Source organism: Sus scrofa, chromosome 15, assembly GCF_054392235.1.
Source record: "Sus scrofa isolate SSC_HxYL_T2T_F1_AM1 chromosome 15, Sscrofa_HxYL_maternal_Yorkshire_Landrace_v2.0, whole genome shotgun sequence".
NCBI classification, from domain to species: domain Eukaryota; kingdom Metazoa; phylum Chordata; class Mammalia; order Artiodactyla; family Suidae; genus Sus; species Sus scrofa.
In genome coordinates this window covers 130,740,033-130,763,535 of record NC_139397.1, presented here as the reverse complement: position 1 = coordinate 130,763,535, position 23,503 = coordinate 130,740,033, and the positions used below count along the sequence as shown (strand labels likewise).

General features: G+C 33.8%; 1 protein-coding gene across 10 annotated transcripts in view; it reads right to left on the bottom strand.

The window, feature by feature from the left end:
- Positions 1 to 23,503, bottom strand: part of SPAG16 (sperm associated antigen 16) — a 959,311-nt gene that overhangs the window by 377,383 nt on the left and 558,425 nt on the right. For all 10 annotated transcript variants that reach the window (XM_084999006.1, XM_084999017.1, XM_084999011.1 and 7 more), the window contains one exon: positions 15,362 to 15,488. In XM_084999006.1, coding sequence (XP_084855132.1) covers positions 15,362 to 15,488 — 127 coding nt within the window. The remainder of the gene's footprint in view (positions 1 to 15,361; positions 15,489 to 23,503) is intronic.

The following is a 23,503-nucleotide window of genomic DNA, read 5'->3' as shown; positions in this document are numbered from 1 at the left end:
AAAATCTTTGCAAATAAAATGATGGACAAGGGATTAATCTTGAAAATATACAAACATCTTACATAGCTCTATATCAAAACAAATAAACAACCCAATCAAAAAATGGGAACAAGCTCTAAATAGACATTTCTCAAAAGCCAGACAGACGGATGGCCAGTTGGCATGTGAAAAGATACTGAACATCACTAATAATTAGAGAAATACAAATAAAAACTACCATGAAGTATCAATTCATGCCAGGCAGAATGGCCATCATCAAAACGGCTACAGACAATAAATACTGGAGATGGTGTGGAGAAAATGGAATCCTTCTATGCTGTTTGTAGGAATGTAAATTGGTGCAGCCACTATGGAAAACATTATGGAGATTCCTTAACAACCTATATATAGAACTACCATGTAATCCAGGAATCCCACACTTGGGCATCTACCCAGAGAAAACTCTAACTCCAAAAGATACCCACACTCCAATGTTCTATGCAGTGCTATTTACAATAGCCAAGACATGGAAGCAACCTAAATGTCCACCAATAGAGGAACAGATAAAGAAGATGTGGTATATAATTACAATGGAATATCATTCAGTCTTAAAAAAACATAAAGACTGAAATAATGCCATGTGAAACAATGAGGATATACCTAGAAATTGTGAAGTAAGTCAGACAGAGAAAGACAAAACATATGAGTTCACTGATATGTGGAAGTCAATAAGGAATGATGCAGAGTAACTTATTCTAGGAGGGGGATCAAATAAGATGTTTCTGTGATTTATGTTGAAGAGTGTTCTGCCTATGTTTCCCTCTAGGAGTTTTATAGTATCTGACCTTATTTTAATCTTTTTGAATTTATTTTTGTGTATGGTATTAGAGAGTATTCTAATTTCATTCTTTTACATGTAGCTTTCCAGTTTTCCTAGCACCAGTTATTGGACTGTCTTTCCTCCATTGTGTCTTGCTTCCACTGTATGTCCTTGCCTCCTTTGTCATAAATTTGTTGCTTGGGTTTATTTCTGGGCTTCCTATCCTGTTCCAATGATCTATATTTCTGTTTTTCTTCCAGTACCATATTTTTTTATAACCGTAGCTTTGTAGTATTGTCTGAAGTCAGGGAGCCTGATTCCTTCATTTCTGTTTTTCTTTTTTAATATCGACAATTCTGGGTCTTTTGCGTTTCCATACAAATTTTAAAATATTCTGTTCTAGCTCTGTGAAGAATGCCCTTGGTAATTTTATATGGATTGCATTGAATCTGTAGATTGCTTTGGGTACTATAGTCATTTTTGACAATATTGACTGTTCCAATCCAAGAGCATGGTATTTCTTTCCATCTGTTTGTCATCTGTGATTTATTTCATCAGTGTCTTATAGTTTTCAGAGTACAGGTCTTTTGTCTCTTTTAGTAGGTTTATTTCTAGGTATTTTATTGTTTTTGATGGGATGGTAAATGGGACAGTTTCTCTGATTTATCTTTCCGAACTTCCATTGTTAGTATATAGAAATACAATTGATTTCTGTGTATTAGTTCCCTCTATGCCCACTCTCTGGAGAGTTTTTTTTTGTTTTGTTTTATTTTGTTTTAATCAGAAATGGGAGTTGAATTTCATCAAAAGCTTTTTCTGAATCTATTGGGATGATCATATGGTTTTTATTTTTCAGATGTTTGATCCACCTCCTAAAATAATGATGATAAAGAAAAAACAAACCAATGGGACCTAATTAAACTCAAAAGCTCTTGCACAGCAAAGGAAACCATTAAAAAACTGAAAAGACAACCCATAGAATGAGAGAAAATCTTTGCAAATAATGCAACAGACAAGGGCCTAATATCCAAAATATACAAAAAATTCATACAACTCAATAACAACAACAAAAAACAACCTAATTGAAGAAAACATAAATAGACATTTCTCCAAAGAAGACATACAGATGGCTAGTAGACACATGAAAAAATGCTCAAAATCACTTATTATTAGAGAGATGTGAATCAAGACTACAATGAGGTACCACCTCACACTGGTCAGAACAGCCATCATCAACAAGTCAACAAATAACAGATGCCAGAGAAGGTGTGGAGAAAAGGGTAACCTCCCGCACTATTGGTGGGAATGTAAATTGGCATAACCACTATGGAAAACAGTATTGAGGTACCTCTAAAAACTGCATATAAAACTACCATATGATCCAGCAATCCCATTTGTGTGCATACGTATGGACAAAAATTCATTCAAAAAAATTCATGCACCCCCTATGTTCATCACAGTGATAGTCACAATAGCCAAGACATGGAAACAATCTAAATGATCATCGACAGGTGAATGAATTAAGAAGAAGTGGTATATATATACAATGGAATACTACTCAGCCATAAAAAGACAAACTAATGCCATTTTCAGCAACATGGATGGAACTAGAGATTTCATACCAAGTGAAGTAAGTCAGAAAGAAAATGACAAATACCATATGATATCACTTATTTATGCCAATGAAAATATGGCAGAGATGATCTATCTATAAAACAGAAACAGATCACACCCAAGGAGAGCAGACTTGAGGTTTTCTGGGGGGGAGAGAGTGGAGAGGGATGGGGAGTTTGGGTTTTTTGGATGTGATGGGCAATGGGACCCTACTGTACAGCACAGGGAACAACAAAAATTGAAGAAACATGGTAAATCAACTCTACTTTAATTAAAAAAAAGAAGAATTATACAGAGGAGTGTATTTACAACACAGAAACAGACTCAAAGATTTTGAAATCAAACTTAATGGATACCAAAGAGTAAATGCTGGGGGGAGGGATAAAATGGGAGGTTGGGATTGACACACTACTTTATAGGGAATGGATGAGTAGTAAGGACCTAAAGTATAGAAATATAATTTATACTTTGTAGTGACCTGTATGGGAAAAGAATCTGAAAAGGAAGATGTTACAATAAAATTAAAATTTAAATAAAGACTATGACTTCTTCTTTTTTTTTTTTTCTTTTGTCTTTTTGCTATTTCTTTGGGCCACTCCCGCAGCATATGGAGGTTCCCAGGCTAGGGGTCAAATCGGAGCTGCAGCCACTGGCCTACGCCAGAGCACAGCAATGCGGGATCCGAGCCGCGTCTGCAACCTATACCACAGCTCACGGGCAATGCCAGATTGTTAACCCACTGAGCAAGGGCAGGGACCGAACCCGCAACCTTATGGTTCCTAGTCGAATTCATTAACCACTGTGCCACGATGGGAACTCCATGACTTCTTCTAAGTATGTTTTGATTGTTGCTTATAAATTTGATCATTATTACATATAAATAATTTTTTATTGTTATATAAACAATTTTTTACTCAGAATCATGAGTAGTTTAGGATGAAAATACATGCATATGTATATGTAAATATTAATGATCTTTCTTCGGTTTATAGGTCTTTATAAACACCATGGTTCATGGGTTCCCTTTTATTGTTGATTATTGATGCTTTCTTTTTGCATTCACTCAGTATTTACTAGACCCTCTTTAATAATTTTGTACTATTTGGGTTTTGAACCTAAACAACAGAAATTTATTTTGCTAACTATCTCCCCACCGCCCCAAAATAGAGAAAAACTTTATAAGGTTTGGGATACAAACCTAAGATGAAAACGAAACTAGTAATAATAAACTTGTTGAATACCTGATAAAAGGCTGGTCAGGACGCTGTTATTGGTAAATGTGGACTCTCAACAATACTGCAACTATAATCTCTACCTGATCTTTTGTTTTTTCATTATGCCCTCCAAATTCAAAGTTCTATGTGGGCATATCCATGTGCCAAAATCTTAGAAACCATAAAATAAACAAAAACAAACACAGAAAACCCCAGACTTCCTTAGCCCAGCCTCCTATCAAGTTTCATGCATTATCAATTTCTTCCCAAAAGAAAATATTTCTTAGATGGTGGGTAGTCAAATAAATAAGTGGCCATTTCATATTTTATTGATCATAATTTAATTTTGTTGTTTGGCTACATTTGAGACTTTTTGCCTTTGAATATAGAACACATAACTTCCACAAACTGATGTGCTGAATTTACTTCAGTTTACTAAGGATCCAGATAATCTGCATATGTGATGAATAAAAGGGTGGGTGGTCTTTATTTTCAGTATCTTTTATTGAATGACAGGCTTGAGTATAATTAACTGGAAAAAATGATTATATGGAACATTCATGATTATTCATTAGAAATGTACTTTAATTAATTGTTAATAATTTTATGGTGCTGTAGATCTACATAGCAAGAGGTGTAGTTTTACTTTATACTGATCACAACCACAGTAGGATGCCAGAAACTCTTGCCAAAAATGCTGCATTTAATTTCTAGTTTCATCAATGGTACCTAAAATTATAATTAACATGTTGTGCTACAATGAATTCAAAGTTAAGATGATCTTGAAGTACAGCCAAGCCATCACTACTGAAGCCTTAATGGGTTGAATGTTAAAAGGATAAATACCAAGTGACAAGATTATTTCTAAGTAATTTCTATATGTCGAACTGAAATTAGGGGACTATGGGCAAGACAGATGAGGAAAACACTATATGGACATTGAAATTACAAATTGATGCAATGAATTACAGTCACTGAGTTCCTGAAAGTGACCGCAACAGACAAAACACCAAGTAAAACAATCTGCAATAGAATTGTTCAATTTCATTAAGCAGCATTTAACCCATCAAGCAAAGAGACAGAACCGCAAATCATGAGAGTACTTGCTACTAGCTATCAATATAGGAAAAAATACCTTTGTTTTTTATTTCCAAATACATCACACCAGTGTTAACACTGTGTCTTAATTATTATTTCTATTTTAAAAACAGAATGCTGAACTGTTATAGGTCTTAAACATCATGCCTTAAAACAGACAAGAAAGTGACAGAATCTGGATTCAAAGACCATTCTGTCTGATTTCAAAGTTTCTATTTTCTCTACATTAAACTTAGAGCTGAAAGGTCTGGAGAAAATGCACAGGGATTTCCTTTGGTCAAACACATTCTATGACCCTAAAAAATAAATATAAAAATACAACCTACAGAATGGGATAAAATAGTTACAAATGAACTAAGAAACAAAAACTTAATCTCCAGAATATACAAACAACTCATACAACTTAACAACAACAAAAAAACAAACAACCCAATCAAAAAATGGGCAGAAGACCTAAATATATATTTTCCCAATGAAGACAAATGGATGGCCAGTAGGCACTTGAAAAATGGTAAAAATCACTATTTAGTAGAGAAATGCAAATCAAAACTACAGTGGGGTACCACCTCACACCAGTCAGAATGCTCATCATTGATAAGTCTACAAAATATTCAGTGCTAGAGAGGATGTGGAGGAAAGGGAACCTTCCTACACTGTGATGGGATTGTACATTGGTACAACCACTATAGAAAAGAGTATGGAGGTTCCTCAGAAAAATCAGTATAGAACTACCATGTGATCCAGCAATCCCACTCATGGGCATATATCTGGATAAAACTGCAGTTTAAAAAGATGGATACATGCACCTGTATGTCCATAGCAACACTATTCGCAATAGTCAGGACATGGAAGCAACTTAAATGTCCATTGACAGATGAATGGAATAAAAAGATATGGAACATATATGCAATGGAATACTATTCAGCCATAAAAAAGTGAAATAATACCATTTGCAGCAATATGAATGCAACTAGAGATGGCCATACTAAGTGAAGTAAGTCAGAAAGAGAAAGACTAATACCATACGACATCACTAATACGTGAAAACTAAAATACGGCACAAACGAACCTATCTCCAAAACAGAAAGAAACTCAAAGACATGGAGAATAGAATGTGGAAAGAGAGGGAGTGGGATGGACGAGGAGTTTGGGGTTAGTAGATGCAAGCTATTAGATTTAGAATGGAGAAGCAATGAGGTCCTACTGTATAGCGCAGGGAACTATAACCAGTCTCTTGAGATAGACTATGATGGAAGATAATATAAGAAATAGAATGCACATGTATATATGACTGGGTCACTTTGCTACACAGAAATTGCAACAGCACTGTAAATCAACTATACTTTATAAAAATGCATAATTATTAAAAAAAACAAATTCTATGATTGTTACCCTCAATATTCTTACATGATATTCTATATCTTACTCCATTTGAATAGGTCCAATAATTTATTTTTGCCAAGAGACGACACCTAGGTCCTCTCAAACCTAAAAATGTGATATCCATGCCTCTCCTTTGGTTTTAATTCCCACTAATCAGCTATCCAAATAATTTCACTGGCAATCTAAATGAACGTAAGAAAGAGTTGTTTACATAATTAAAACAGGGAATGGAAAACAACTCTGTTAAACTTAGAATGTATTAGATTATTCTTACAAGAATATTAAACTAAATAATTACATTTTACATTAATATTTACTCTCCTCTAAGAATATATATTATGATAAAGAGTACAAGGTCATGAAAATGAGTTAGATTTTCACTTTATATGGAACAGCATCAAACTCAGTATCACAGACACATGCTTATAAATTCCTTTCAATGATTAAGATTTATGCAATATTGTGTAAAAATACAGATAGCACATAGTGGTGAAGGAATGTGGACTTCATTTCCAGAAGGAAGAGGGCTGCAATCTCAAGACTATCACTTAACAGTGGTAGACCTTTGAAAAAATTATTTAACATCTCTAATCTTCAGCTTTTTAGCTATGATATGGTGTAATATTCTTTAAATTGCAATATTGTCTGTGGTGATTAAATATAACAATGTATCTAAATGTCTGACAAAATAAATACTAGCTATTTCATTATAGCTATTATTAAATAACCTAAGAGGAACTGAACTGTTATATCTATGGAACCAAAATTTCATAATTTCCTAGATGATTATTTCTCTCCTAGTAATATAAATACTTTCAAATTGATACAAATAACCCATTTCAGCTATGAAATAAAAATTGGGCAAGCATATGGAAAAAAATGTTTTTGAAATGATTTAGCCCATGTCTAGCTCATGTCATATTTACTCAATGGATGAGTTGTTAATATCTGATATTTTTCTTTTGGATTGTTCCCTCTAATCCTGGAATTCAACCCAACTCATACAATTCAATATAAAAGACAATGCAAAGTAGTGTCTTAACTATGACAAGAGCAAAGTACAGTCTTGTCAAGAATATTCAAGTTATCCTAAACAATTGGTAGGAATTTTACCTATTCTTATACCCTCATACACAACTTTATGTCTTTATTGGATTCAACTTAAATGAAATGCATGAAGTATGAATTATTTCTAACTCTTACAGAATTGAAATAATCTCATAAAACTAATCTACCCATATGTTTCAGTTAGAAATGCACAGTGATTATCAATCATTGTTTCCATTATTGAAATATGACTTTTCTCCAAAGCCTGACCACTAGATATAAAAATATAGTCTTCCCACTACTGGCCCTTGTCATGCTACTTTTCACTACAAAGTTTAAGAGAAAAAGAATGATAGCATCTGTGTTATGTATGCAAAGATAATATATGATGTATATGAGATATAAAAAGAAATGAAGCATTTAATGAAGTAAATAATCTTTTGAAACCTTATGACTTATTCAATTGATTTACACTATTTTCTTTTTTTTAAATACTTACATTTATACAAATAGTTCATACAACTCAATAACCAGAAAATGAACAACTCAATCAAAAAATGGGCAGAAGACCTAAGCAGACATTTCTCCAAAGAAGATATATATATATGGCCAGTTGTCACATGAAAAGATATTCAACATTGCTAGTTATTAGAGAAATGCAAATAAAAACTACAATGAGGTACCACCTAGTACTGGTCAGAATGGATGTCATTAAAATGTCTACACTGGAGGGCATGTGGAGAGAATGGAACCCTCCCACGCTGTTGATGGGAATTAAATTGGTGCAGCTATTATGGAAAACAGTATTAAAGTTTCTCAAAAAGCTAAAAATAGAGTTGCCATATGATCCAGCAATCAAATTCTTGGACATATACATAAGGAAAACTATAATTTAGAAAGATAAATACACCCCGATGTTCATAGCAGCACTATTCACAATAGCTAAGACACAGACACAACCTAAGTGCTGTTGAGAGATGAACAGATAAAGAAGATAGGGTACACATATATAATGGAATATTATTCAGCCATAACAAAGAATGAAATAATGCCATTTGCTGCAACAAGGATGGATGTAGAGATTGTCATACTAAGTGAAGTAAGCTAGATAAAAACAAATATCATATGATATCACTTATATGTGGAATATAAAATATGACACAAACAAAAGCATCTACAAAACAGAAATAGATTCATGTATGTAGAAAACAGACTTGTAGTTGCTAGGAGTGTTTGGAGGGGGAGAGGGATAGATTGTGAATTTGGGATTACAGATGGAAATTATTAAACATAGAATAGATAAAAGACAAGGTCCTACTGTACAGCACAGGGGACTATATTCAATACCTTGTGATAAACCATAATGGAAAAGAATACAAAAAAGAATGTGTGTGTGTGTGTGTGTATATATATATATATATATATATATACATACACACGTATATATATACACATATGTGTAAGAATGTATATGCTATATAATATAAATTAATACAATATTATAAACCAATTAGACTTCAATAAAATAACAGTGGATTTTTCATATAAAATGTTTTTCTACATAAAAAGCAAGGCATCTAATTTTTGGTCTCCCCCCTCCCTTCTTCCCTCTCTCCTCTCCCTTTTCTTCCTTCCTGCAACATCTACTGAGCATCCATTATGTCAAAAATTGTAAAAGTAGAGAAGAAACCTCAGAGTTTCATGATATTAAAACATGAGTATGCAAACAACTATGATATGATATAACTTCTATAAGTATTTCGATAAGTAAATGTAAAATATATTAAGTTCTTATATGTATCAATTTTCTAAGTACTTTATATGACTAATCATTTAATCCCCATTGTACCTTAAGCAATAGGGTCTACCATTATCTACATTTTACAAGAGAAGAAACTGAGGTACACAGGTTTTAGATAATTACGGCCAGGGCCACACTGCTAATAAACAGCAGAATATGGGAATGAATCCAGGCAGAATGGCTAGGTTCCATTATCGTGCTGTACTGTCTAACATACATACAACATAATATAGGATTTAAGACAAGGGCTCCATAGAAACACAATTAAATACATTTATTTTTCAAACACATCTGCTTATTCCACATTACCAAAGTCATTAGTTATCAGACAAAGAGTGAGCAAATTGGTAAGTCCAGAGGGGTAAACATGGAGAACTTTTTAGGGAAGAGTAAGTACGTCTTTAAGAATAGCAGTAAACTCTCCATTTGAAGAGGGGAAGAGGTATGTTAGAAAAAAACAGCAAAGGGAAAGCCTTTTCAAAAGAAAGATCATTGCATATATTGGCTAATTTCATGTGGTTAGGATATACTGCGTTTAATAACAGGTGGTAGCTGACATTTATTTAGTGAGTGAGCAGTAAGCTTTGCATAGAGTTTATGTAATATATGTTCAGGTCTTTGATTTGAGGTCTGCAAAGTAAGGTCCATCATGATCTATAGAAAACAATGCAGTGAAGTTTTCTTCATGTCCTGCAATGTATTATTGCAGTTTGGAGCCCTCTGGGCATCTTTAAGTTGGTTAATTTTGTTCAAATGAGTCCTTTGATAATTAGAATCATAATCTTTTATATTAAACAAGAGAGTGAACAAGAAAATTTCATACCTCCCCAGAATTTCACGGTTATATTTTAGCAAAGCATTTATTTTAAAGTTGACCTTAAAGATGAGTTACATGCTTTTTTCCTTCAAACACATGTACTTCTAATTTGTTGACCTTTTATGTGATGACAAGCACTTGTCAGCCATGTACTTTAAAGCAGATAATTTTGAAAATGATAATAAAGTTAATCATACCATCAAAGTAAAAGTGATAGTTTAACAGTGAACAAAAAGGAATCATTTTCAAAAGAAACTTGCTTTATGGAGCATTTGATAACAATTGTTTGGAAGGGTTTCACCTGCCAGATCTACATAAGGGCAATCACTGTTCAAAGCAGTTCAGTCAAACTCCTTTAAAGATGCAGGAATAGAATTTTCCTTTTTATTTTAAAATATTTGAAAACTTCTAGTTAGTTTCTGAGACCAAATGATAAACCAAAGGAAAAGAGAAATGGCTAGCAAAATTTTAACAAAAATGCCTTTGCATAGTTAGATGGATTTTAAAATCCAGTATCTCAATTGGCAGCTACACTATAGAGCATGATGGACATTTTTCTTTAGAGTTTTGTGTCTTTGTGGGGAATCATTTGCAGCTCTGACAGTTGCTAGATTCCAGCATAGATCCAACTTGTGAATTGCTGAATTACAATGTTAAACCAATATTTTGGAAAATATTTCTCATTTTGCTTGCTGTAATGCCATTTTAACACTAAAATTAGCAGATGTAAAATAACAATATAGAATTAAGGTTGGAGAGCCAGCCAGATTCCTGACTCTTCCACTGACTAGTTGGTGAAAATCTATAGTTATCCTGGTTACTTTTTTCAACATCTCATAATATTTAATTACAAAAATAAATTCATTTTTAACTTCTTTGGCACAAAAAGCCAAAGCTAGTGTTATAACGTTATAGTCAGCATATAGGAATTACTGCATTATTTTAAAACAATTTATCTTCATATCCACTCCCTAGTAGACCATGCGTTCGTTGAGGGCAAGGACTCTGTCACCATCAACAATCTAGAACCTCGGATGATGCTGCCTGGCACAAAGACCTTCAATAAATATTACCAAGCCAAATGTGGCTGAGGAATAAAACTTAGAGAAGGTACAATCTGCCTTTGTTTCCACATTTTTGCTTCTGAATAATGTTAGGCTTCTCTGAGAGTTCACCAGATGCCATCTGAAAAAACCAGGAAGCCAGGATGCAGGTTGAAATGTGAAGGATCCACACAGGACCCAAGAGTAACTTTTTCGGTGAGTTCCTAGTTTTTTCACTTCATAGGAACTCACAGTGATCAATTGCTGAATCTTTCCGCTACAGCTAAGTTGGAACAATGTAGTACGCTGGACAAAAGCCTTCGGTTAGTCTAGGGATGGTGGCATGGCCACCAAAGACAGTCCGGGGCATGAAATCTGTGTGTCTGAATCATCACAAGAGATGAAATGTCAGCAACTCTGATTTTTGCCAGCCCAGCTCTGAACAACTCACAGATACATTACTCATTCTATGTCTTACTGTACAGTGAACACATTTTTTTTCAAAAAAGATTCTAAAGTCTTATTATTTTATTGGACTTGTGAATAACTAATAATCTTATTGCATTTATTTTAAATGGGCTTTTACATCACTGATATATATTTGAATTTTTCATGTCACTTTTTTGAGGATAAGTTTTCATTAAATGTGCTATATTATACATCTTTTTCTGGTAATATTACAATCTTTTCCAATTTTAATAAAATAATTTTACTGTTTCATAACTTTTGGGAAAAATACTCTGCATGAGTTAGTCCTATAAAACAGAGCAATTGCATGAGTTTTCAAACTGCAAGTTATTTAATAGCCTTTGTTCGGTAATTACAAAGATTTATATCCTTCTGCTGTCTCCCACAAAATTCAGAGCTGACCTGTCCAGTTAACATAGAGGCTGACTTAGAGGTTCCCATATTCATTATCTTTGACAATAAACTGTTAGATTAGGTTAATGATTTAAAACTAGTATATGTTTGGGAAAGAGAGAAAGAGGTTTAAAACTAATGTATAGGAATATAATATAGGAATCTACTGGTCTTTTTTTTCATTAAAAATATTTTTGAAGTCTCAATACTAAATGATTGCATTGAGGTGACAAAATGTTCTGCTTTTGCTTTACTAAGAAGAGAAGGAAACCATTCATCTCATTTCAGGTTCAGATTTTCAGTATAACCTGATAGTCTATAATTTATCACAGAATTAACATAATATAAAAGCTATAAAGAATGCTAGAATATTACACAGTTGATGTAATACATCTAATAATATCACCCCTCCCAGTATGTTGTACAGTTTTTTTTTTCTATTGCATGGAAAAATCTGTAGTTATCCTGATTACTTTTTTCAATATCTCATAATATTTAACTACAAAATAAATTTAACTCCTTCATAAATCATTGTGTTATGAAAAGCTAATAATTCCATATTATATAAACAACATAACATGCACCCTTTTAAAACCATGTATAAAATGTACATTTTTAAAAACATGACTATTTCATGAGTTTTTTTTAATTATTTTAAATAAATGAGGTAGATAAATCTGAAACAAACTCATCAGAACTGCGATTTATTTTTTTTTAACATTTTTGTTTATTTATTTATTTATTTCATCTTTTTTATGGCTGCTCCCATGGAGGGTCCCATGGCTAGGGGTCAAACTGGAGCTGTACCTGCTGGCCTACATCACAGCCACAGCAATGCAGGATCCAAGCTGTATCTTTGACCTACACCACAGATCATGGCAGCACCAGATCCTCAACCCACTGAGTGAGGCCAGGGATCAAACCTGCATCCTCATGGATACTAGTCAGATTCGTTTCCACAGAACCATGGCGGGAACTCCCAGAACTGCCTAATGCAATTTAAATGAAATGATTCTGTTTGAGTCACTGTCATATGTTATTTGTAGACTTTTATAACAATATTCAGTTAACAACCTGCATTGACTATAAACCTAAATTAAGCAGATCTTCCTTTGTTTTTACAGGTCAATTCTATTTTATATGGATGCCAATTTAAATATATTTTTTTACCATCTGGTTTGAAAATATTTTCAGAAAATAGATTAACTAAATGAAATTTATTTCTAATCATTGATGCATTTACCATTATTTATGAGCAACACTTTACTTATAGCCAAGTATTTTAGACTCCTTTCTCTAATATTAATGAATATAAAGCTAGCATGCATTGCATAGTAACAACAAAATTACAATATTAATAATATAAATTTTAATTTGTCATTAAAACAATTTTTATAATATATAATAATATTGATTAAAGAAATGCAACCTTTCTTTGAACATACATTCAATTTAAATGCTATTCTACTATATGCCAAAGCCCTGTGGCTGTGCTGAATCACCCGCTTCCTGCTCTTAGAGATATCATAGGAAATGAGATCAGTATACAAAGAGTTCTGAACAATAGTTAGGAAGGTCGTCACCAATAAATAACTCTATACATTTAAGGCAGATATGTAAGAGACAACTTCTCTTAATAAGAGGAGTTTTACTTCCAAGCATTAGTGCTCCAGTTTTTCCACAGGAGATAAAATAAATAAGAGAAATGCTTTTTGAGAACACTCACTTATAGCACTCAGAGGGAAAAAAAAGCCGAAATCAAAAGAAAATGAGCATAAAATTCAGGTCACTGCTAAATTAATATTTTCTCTGTGTGTTTTCCTTTACCAATTGCTTTTTACACACACTTCACATCTAAGTATGTAGGCTAAAGGCATCGAAAATCTTGCTTATCTGTTGATGCTCCATTAGCAGGAGTGAACTCTGTTGTAACAGGGTCTACGCTATTTTAAAGCAAGGAGGAGAGATGGGACTTTTTTACCAAAAAACAAATCATTCTGATTTTATTCTAAATTCATGTCTGATACACTTTTCCCACAATGCCTCTTGACTGCTGTTTCCTTGGAAATCTAAATGTCTGCAGCATGTGAAGTAGTATCTAAGGCATTTGTCCTCTACCGTTAGCTTTTTCCTATAACATGTGAACCCAGAGACCTCTTGTTCTCTATTTATCCTAAATCAATTTGCCTCATAGGACTACATAGGGCCTCCCATACTGAACTCCTTGTTCATACCATCCACATGTTCATCATCATATTCCTTTTTGATGTTGATCTTATGCTGTATATAGGAAGATAAATGTGAAACACTACAAGTTGCAGGTCTTTATTGACCCATGAACCAGAAATTACATAATTTTTTTTTCTTTTTAGTATAGTCTTCTGGAGTCCTAATTTCCTTCATTACCCTCATCAAATGTCATGAAGAACATAAATGGAGTTATTCACACCTTAGCATTCCTCAGATTACCAAAGTCTGTGCTCACTTAATGTTTTCTATTTCCTGAATCTTCAATTCCTTCTTCTCTCTTACCCCTAAGCAAGAAAAATGTTGTCTTCTATCACAGCAAGGGAGGATCCTCAACTTGATCCTAAAGGAATAGCCATTTATTGTCTTCATCTCCATAATTAAACTCTTTGAAAATGTAATTCCCACATTTCACCTCCATTTCTTCACATCTAATTCACTTTTGAAACCAGAGTAATCCAGTGTTATCTAGTTTTAACATTGAAAATTCCACAACCCAGGACAACTCCTAGTCCTAGATAAGCTGGGCCAGTTGGTCACCTTAAACCCCCTTTCCTTCCATAGTATCCATCTCCAATCGCTCTTCAGATTTTGAGAGATAAACATATCTTGAACTTTTCATTTTCATTTTCATAAATAATTTCCTAGTTCAGATTCTCATCTGCTCACAGCCTGCTGTACTAGCCTCCTTAATGAAACGCTACTCCCTTCCTCTACTAAAGTAATCTTTCTAAAAGGAAAACCTGATTATGTTACCCTGTTTGCTTAACATGGTTTAATAGATTCTCTCGGAAACACTATAAAACTCAATTAACTACTTCATGTTCTTGTTTTTGTCTATCTGTATACCCTTGCTTATCTTTTCTTCCTTCTTCCTTAAGCTTTATTCAGACATATTACTACTTAAGTACTGCTCTTTCCTGGAAGCCGTCTTCTTGAGATTACCTGGTATAGCCTACTTACCCTCCAAATCTCAGCCCAAGTACAGCCAGCCTCCTCTTGGAAGCCGTCCACACTCTTCTAGGCAGATGAGGGTCCTCCTTCTTGCTCTTCCCCTGTATCTTGTGTCTTCTTCCATTTTAACACATATCTCATTGCATTAAAATAATCTCTTTTTCTCCTTCCTTTCCAAATTACAAGGTCCTTAAGCAAAGATTGTGTGTTTCCCTGTCATATTTATTGTATCAGTCAAGTTTCTATCTCAGTAAATAATTGTTGCATTAATGTCTAATGAAGTAGTTACATTATTTTATAGTTATATATTTAGGAGGCAGAGTAGATAAAAGCACATAGACAAGATGATCTTGTAAATAGGAACTTACTAACCATTCTTTTACCCTACATGCCCCTGTACAATTTTAAGTTGTACCTGGTACCTGGAAAATGACTAAGAGTGACTAGACTTATCAAATCCGGAAAAAGTATTGCTTTGCTTACCGTTCTTGCATCCCATACAGACAGGGACTTATCTGCAGAAGCTGTGAGAAGTGTGTTGGAAAAAGGAAAAAACTCGATGCTGTTCACAGAATCTGTGTGTCCATACAAAGTACATCTGCATCTTTCACTATATAGAGAAAAATGAAGAGGTAGAATTTTAGGCATTAGCACCTCAATGTTCCTTATGCTGTCTACACAAAGCTAATAAAGATAATATGATTAACTGGGGCATAAAGTAGTTTTATAAATGGCAAAAATGTACAAGAACAGTATTTTAAGAGGAAAATTCTACAACCACCTTATATTCTAAGCATTTTATAGAATTTGTAGCATAAAATTGACTAAGTTTAAATTACTTTCAATGCATAGTCACTTGGTAATGTCATCTTTATACAATCTCATTTATTCCTTATTATGAAATAATTACTTAAAAATTGTCCCCATCTAATAAACAAATATGATTAGAAAAGAAAACATTTCACTAATGTGTTCAGACCAGATAAACTTTTTTTCTTCTTTTTTTGGCCATGCCCACAGCATGCAGAAGTTCCTGGTCCAGAGATCCAACCCATGCCACAGCTGTAACGAGTCACAGCACTGACAATGAAGGATCCTTAACCCACTGAGCCACAACGGAACTTTAAGACCAGATAAATTTTTTAAAGTTGTTTTGGTTCTTCTTTTTTTCCCTCCCTCAGCTTTGGTTGTATATTAGAATCACCTGAGATATTTTTAGCATACTCTGCTGCAAGCCCCAGATATTCTATTTCACTCAGTCTGAGATGGAGCCTGATCAGCAGTGTGAAATAACATCCCCTCTGGTGGTTATAATTTGCCTTCAGGGATAAGAATCTAAACCAGTGGTTTGCAAGTGTTTTACCCAGATCAGCAGTATCAGCATCGCTTGAGAACATGTCAGAAATGCAAATCAGGCCTCATCCTAAACCCATTGAATCAGAAACTCCAGGGCTGGGACCCAACAATCTGTGTTTTATAAATTCTCCAGGTGATTCTGATACCCATGGAAGTCTAAGAACTACTGATCTACATGACTAAAAATAACTGAGGAGGAAAGAAAACTGCTCATGTGCCTTTTGCCACTTTATGAAAGGGTTGTTTCTTAAAGTGATATATACATAGAACAGTATCACTTCTCATTTGTAATGTTTCATCATCTTTTAATTAATTTTATTTATAAACATACTTTAAAAACAGAGAAAGAGAAGAGCAGGATAACTAATAATGCTGAGAACAGAGAAGTTAATATAAGCACATTTCTAATATAACCAGTTAGTTATATACTGATCAACTGAATGTTCTCTATCTTGAGGCATGACATATGTGACAGTACAGTAGAATGAGAAAAAAGTGTGCAGTGGGAGCTGGGAGACTGGGCTCCAGTTCCGACTTTGACAAGAACTAGCAGGGTTACCATAGAGAAGTAAATGATCTCAGTGGCATGTTTCCTTCTCGTGAGAATGAGATTACTTAATTTGATGCACTGAACTAGAGAAATATAGCTCCAACACAGATTTTTGACCAAGGTTGTAAATGTACAAGGGAAGAGAAGAAGTCAAATTGAGCATATCATCCAAGAACTGTTTGGAGCAAAGTTTGTTCCACCTTACTAAAATTCTGGCATTTTTGAGAAGTCAAAAGATATTAAGATTTATGTGTATATGGATGTATATGTAAGTTACTCAGTAGCAATATCCTTGATTGAAACATTTCATATCAAAGTGAAGTACTCTAGCAACTAATATCAGGAACAAGGAAATGAAAGCAATAAATAAATTAATTATGAACACTTTGTATCAGTTTCTTTATCTTAATATTTCTGAGAGCGGCTGATAACATTTTGATAGTAAAGTTGATTAAATGTCAATATATACCAGGGGTCAACAAATCATGGCCCAGGGGCCAGCTGCTTAGTTTTGCAAAGAATGATTTATTGGAACACATCGATTTGTTTACACATGCTTATTGCTGCTTTCCCATGACGACAGCAGAGGTACATAGTTATAAGGGACCATATGGTTCACAAGCCTAAAACATTTAATACCTAACCCTTCTAAAATATATTTGGATATGTCTAAGCATGCTTGGAATTTATTTATAACATTTTTTGAGGTCATAAAACTTACAGGATAAATTATTTTCTTTGATTTTCAAAGAATTACTGTTTGATGTAGAAAATTTACCTGCCTAACTTTGTGCGTGATTTGCTTTTTATGCTCATAGCCCTAATAGTTCTTTTACGAAGGTTGGAGTTCAGAAATTTCAGCATGGCCTGACTTCAGAGCAACTTTCATATTAGGCTTCTGTTATTCTAGTGCAGGTTCTTCCACTATATCTTTATGTTTCTCTCTTCCATTTATCCCACTTTTTAATTTTTTTTTAGAAATGCCAGCTATATTTTTATCTCATTGTCTTCTACATTTAATATTTCCTCTAAAATCCTTGTATCCTTATATATACTATTTCTTTTTCATACCTGCTCTTTATAATTCTCAATTGTGTTTATTTGTATGTGAGTGTTAAGAGAGATCAATCAAGACAAATACTGTAAGATGTTACTTATTGCAGAATCTACAAAATACCACAAAACTAGTGAATATGACAAAAAAGAAACATACTCAGAGATACGGAGAACAAGTGAGGGCTTACCAATGGAGGAAGGAGCAATAGAGGGGCAGAGGAGTGGGTGGTACAAAGAGTTGGGTATAAGGCAGACTACAAGGATGTATTGTACAACATGAGGAATGGAGCCAATATTTACAATAACTGTAAATGGACTGTAACCTTTGAAAGTATATACACATTTTCTTTTTTTTTTTTTTTTCAGGGCTGCACCTGTGGCATATGGAAGTTCCTAGCCTAGGGGTGGAATTTGAGCTGCAGCTGCCAGCTTACACCATAACCACAGCAGCATGGGATCTGAGCCGCATCTGCAACCTACAACACAGCTTGTGGCAACACCAGACCCTTAACCCCTGAGCCAGGCCAGGGATGTAACCTGTATCCTGATGGATACTAGTTGGGTTCACAACACACTGAGCCACAAATGGAACTCCCTAAACATTTTTGAACATCAAAAAAAAAAAAAAAAGTTTTCTATTTCATTTTTTTGTGATAGTTTTTAGTCTGCTTTTCTTTTTTGTTTTTATAATGGTTTTTATTTTTTCCATTATAGCTGGTTTAGAGTTCTGTCAATTTTCTACTGAACAGCAAAGTGACCCAGTTACACATGCATGTATACGTTCTTTTTTTCTCACATTATCATGCTCCTTCATAAGTGACTAGATGTAGTTCCCCATGCTATACAGCAGGATCTCATTGCTTATCCATTCCAAAGGCAATAGTTTGCCTCTATTAAACCCAAATTCCCAATCCATCCCACACCCACCCCCCCAGCAACCACAAATCTGTTCTTCATGTCATGATTTTCTTTTCTGTGGAAAGGTTCATTTGTACCATATATTAGATTCCAGATATAAATGATATCATGTGGTATTTGTCTTTCTCTTTCTGACTTACTTCACTTAATGTAAGAGTCTCTAGTTGCATCCATGTTGCTGTATGAAGGTACCTTAGAAAATTATACATAGAACTACCATATGACCCAGAAATGCCACTCTTGGACATATATCCAGACAAAACTTTCCTTGAAAAAGACACATGCACCCGCATGTTCATTGCAGCACAATTCATAATAGCTAAGACGTGGAAACAACCTAAATGTCCATTGACAGATGATTGGAATAAGAAGATTGGTATATATACACAATGGAATACTACTCAGTCTGCTTTTCATCTGCATCTATTGTCTTATAAAATTACAATAAAATGCTTTAGCTCTTTTGATGTCTTATTTTATTATATGAAATCAACTTGAAATATAGCATTTCTGTAATTACTCTGAAAATACAGAGAACTTTTTGTCTGAATTTTGGGTAACTTAGGCAATTCCTTATGTGTGTATGTTCTTCAGTACAATTTGGTTTATATTCATTTATTCTTTATTTTTTTTGCAATTTATCATCAGTTCTGAGTTGACTGCTTTTTATTATGACTTACTTATCTTTGGGACAGCTACTTGCTAAAGATTAATGGCAGAAGGAGAAGACTGGACTCAGGTTAACTGTAATTTTTAATCAGATTTTGTTGTCTTTCAAAAAGACTTCTCGCTGTGTTACTGGCTTGATCCCTGAAGTTCATCTTTCCACCATTTTTATATTTTGAAATATATATGTAGCTTGTTGCAAAACCCTTCAAGTTCCAGGCTCTATATTAACTCCAAAGGTGCCTGCCTCACTTACCACCCTCAACCTGCCTCATCTCTGGCAGTCACCGTTATCTCCTTTATCTAACAACAAAAATGTCTTCTTGGGATTTGTGCAACAATGATAAAGTAACCAGTACTGTACTTCTGCCTCCACAATAAATAACTATAAAATGACACAAATTATATGAGGCAATTATTTTCTGGCGTTGAACTAAACTCAGTACAGGATGGGAATCCTTGAGCAAAGAAAAAAAATTGAGGCACTCCATGACCTCCATGACTTTCTGCATGGAAGTATTTCCCAGCTATCAAATATAGTAGTAGAACCCTACTAGATTTGAAGTCAAGGGGAGCCAAGGGGAGATTAGAATAGACTGCTATTTTGCTTGGAATTTGTAGTGAAGGGCACCTGAGAAATGGGAGTTGCATGGGAAATGGCAGCAGTTTGTGTGGGGATACGCTATGAATTATTGGCCAAGATCTAGATGGCATTTGTATAGAGTAGATTCCACAAAACCTAGCAGAGATTTCCTGCTGTGTGGTTGAGTGCTGTACAATGACAACAGAGACTAGGTATTATTGGAAGACATTGGATGTTAATCCCAACCAGAGTAGAGGGAACTCACTGGGCACCTCAGACTTTCAGTTGGGACTGCAGAAAAGACCACACCATAGAAGTATAAGAGTCAGGTTCATAAATTAAGTTCAAAACAAAAGTAGACTTGTCTTGACAAAGAATACAACTAAGCCTGAAAGGGCAAAAATGATCTGCCTAAAATTATACTGTTTGCTAGAACACTACTCATTACCTTTTATGGAAGGAACACTTAACATAGACTACCTATAATTTGCTATTCACATCACCCAGCATATAATTCAAAAAATTCACTACACATGTGAAGAGGTAGAAAATGTAACACACAGTCAAGATAAAAGCTCAGCAGTAGAAATAGACTCTAAAAGAACCAAACGTTGGTAGTCAGAGACAAAGACTTCAACTATATATCATAAGCATGTTTAAGGATTTAAAGACAGAGTTATAATAAGTGTACAAATAGAGAATCTCAGAAAATAAATGGAAGCAATAGAAAGAAGAATTGATAAGTAAAATACGTGAAATAAAGTTTATTCCATGAGCAAAACAGCAAGTTGAATTGGGGGTTGCTGAGTAATATCAATAGAACTTATCAACTTGTAAGAACAGAGAAAAATATTGAAAAACCATAGATAAAGCTTTAGTTAACAGTAGGGATAATCACATGGTCTAATACCAGCATAATGGGGTTTCAGGGTGTCGGTGGTATAGAGAAGAAAAAGGGTTAGAACATTTTTGAAGGATTAATGGCTAAAATGTTCCACAATTTAATAGAAGTATCAATGTACAAACCCAAGAAGCTCAGGAAAATCCAAGCATAATGAGTAACAGACAGAACATACCAAAGCATATAACAGTAAAACTGCTTAAGAAAAAATATAAAACAAAAATCTGAAAGTTACTATTGATGAAAGAAACAACATGTAGGAAACAATGACAACTGATTTCTCAACAGAAACAAAAGAGCAGGATTCTAAGGGCTGAAAATTCAATAATTAGTTACAAACACCTTCAAAAATAAAAATGAAATATTTTAGATAAATGAAACCTGAGAAAGTTCAACAACACCAGCAGATCTTTCCTATGAGAAATTCTGAAGGGCAAGTATGCAGACTAAATGGAAATGACACCAGATGGAAACATCCGTATGCAGAAAAGAATGTCAACTGAAATGATAAATATGAGAGCTTAAATAAAACACTTTTTTTCCAATTTTTAAAAGATAACTGACTAAAGATATCGTCACTGTACTGGGCAGTGTTTTAAGTATGTAGAAGTAAAATACAAGATAGCAAAATAAGGGTGGGGTAAACACAGAATTACATTGTTTAAGGTCCTTACATATTAGATAAAGTGGTACCATATTAACTCAGTATATTGTGATTAAAAATAAATGATTGATTATTGCAAAAATATACTTTAATCTCAAGGATGCTGAAATAAAGAATTCAGAAAGATATGTTTGTGTATTACATAATTAAATTCATATGAAGTTCAAGAACATAAAATCTACAGTTATAGAAACCAGGCAGTTCTCCTATGGGGAGTGGACTTTCATTAGATGAACAGGGAAATTTTCTGTAGTCATAAAAATAGGCTACATCTTCACTAGTTTTAAGGGTATATACATTTCTCAAAACTCATCTAATTGAAAACTTAATAACTGCTCATTTGACTGTATGTATGTATTACCTTGACTAAGTAATTAAAAATAAATAATCACTTGAACACTTTTCCTTCTGGCTTCACTCTCCTGATATGTGGAGCACAGTAAATACTTAATATACATTTCTGTGAATAACTGAATATTTACAGTGACCCTATTCTCTTATCATGTTTGTCTCCCATACATGCAATGTGTCAAGCACATACATTTTCATAGATGCACTAAGAGTATTTCATATTTGGAATAGCTGTACCATTAGTATATACATCTCTGCTTTCTAAATGTATGCATTACATAGACTGGGAAGTCTTTTATGTTTAATTAAAAATGGAATAAAAATGAATGGAAATATAAAGAAATAGACAAAACTCCATAAAAATTTAACAGAAAAACATGAGCAAAAATAAAGCAATACAGATAATGCCAAAAAAAGATGTGCTGTGAACAGTATCAGCAAAATATGACAGAACAATTAATATTTCTAATCTCCTATGAGCTATTATTGAAATACAGTTCCACCTCTGACAAAATTAAGCATTGCTATTTTTAAGCAGTTAATTAGTGGTAAATTTTTAAAAGGCTGTGCTTATTAACTAGAATAAACCTGAATAGAATTTTTATTATTTTTTTGAACTGAAGCATTTCAACTTATAAATAATTATGCTCTTATCTTAATTTTATTTTTATGTAACAAAATTTACCAAAAACTAAAAAAAAAATCTATTTGCAAAATTTGGTAGTATTTTTAAGGCAAATGCAACAGTATTATAAGTGATTATATCTGTTTCATCATAATGAACATCTAATAAATATGCATAGATAGAATATGTATAATCTAGTAATATATGTCCTTAAAAATTATACATGGTTCTGGAAAACATGGGGCACATTCACAATTGATATCCAGGTTTTGCTGTCATTAAAACTCAATTCAATTATTTGGGAGTATATTCATTTATGGTGATGGGATAGAGGGAGCAATTCCTCAGTGATATATTTTAGCCTACGTAGTTTCCCAAATGAAAAGAAAAAGCTGGGTCTTCACATAGCTCAAAGGAAGAAAGAACTGCAAAAGCGGGAAAAGATCTGCTCACAAGTCACTGGTTTAAGGTGTGGGGCAGTCCACGCAGACAGGCTGCAGGAGCAGGCTTGTGAGAGATTAATTAGCTGCCAGAGAAGGAAGTCCCATTCAGAATTCTTTGCAAGGTGAAAATGGACTAAAGTGGTGGAGCATGACAGCACCGCAATGGATGGAAATGATTTGTACATTTCCATCAAAAACATAAACACTGAAGCCTGATGCAATTTTCTCTCTGTTGCTGTCTGCTGTTTCCTATCATCTTTGTAGGGAGAAGTTAGTTCACAAGAAAAAAGCTCTTTATTAATTTACCTCCTGCTTTTACTTTATCGCCCCTTGTTTATTTTATTCTCTCTCCTTGCCCCCTTGATTTAATTTAGTATTATGGTAAATGAATGGTGGATATTTCTCTGAACTTTCAACTTGCTTAAAAAAACTAAACAGTTATCGATTCTTTTTGAGCCAGTGCATTTTTATTTAAAATGTCTTTCCCAGTGGTAACTTGTAAGAAGACATAG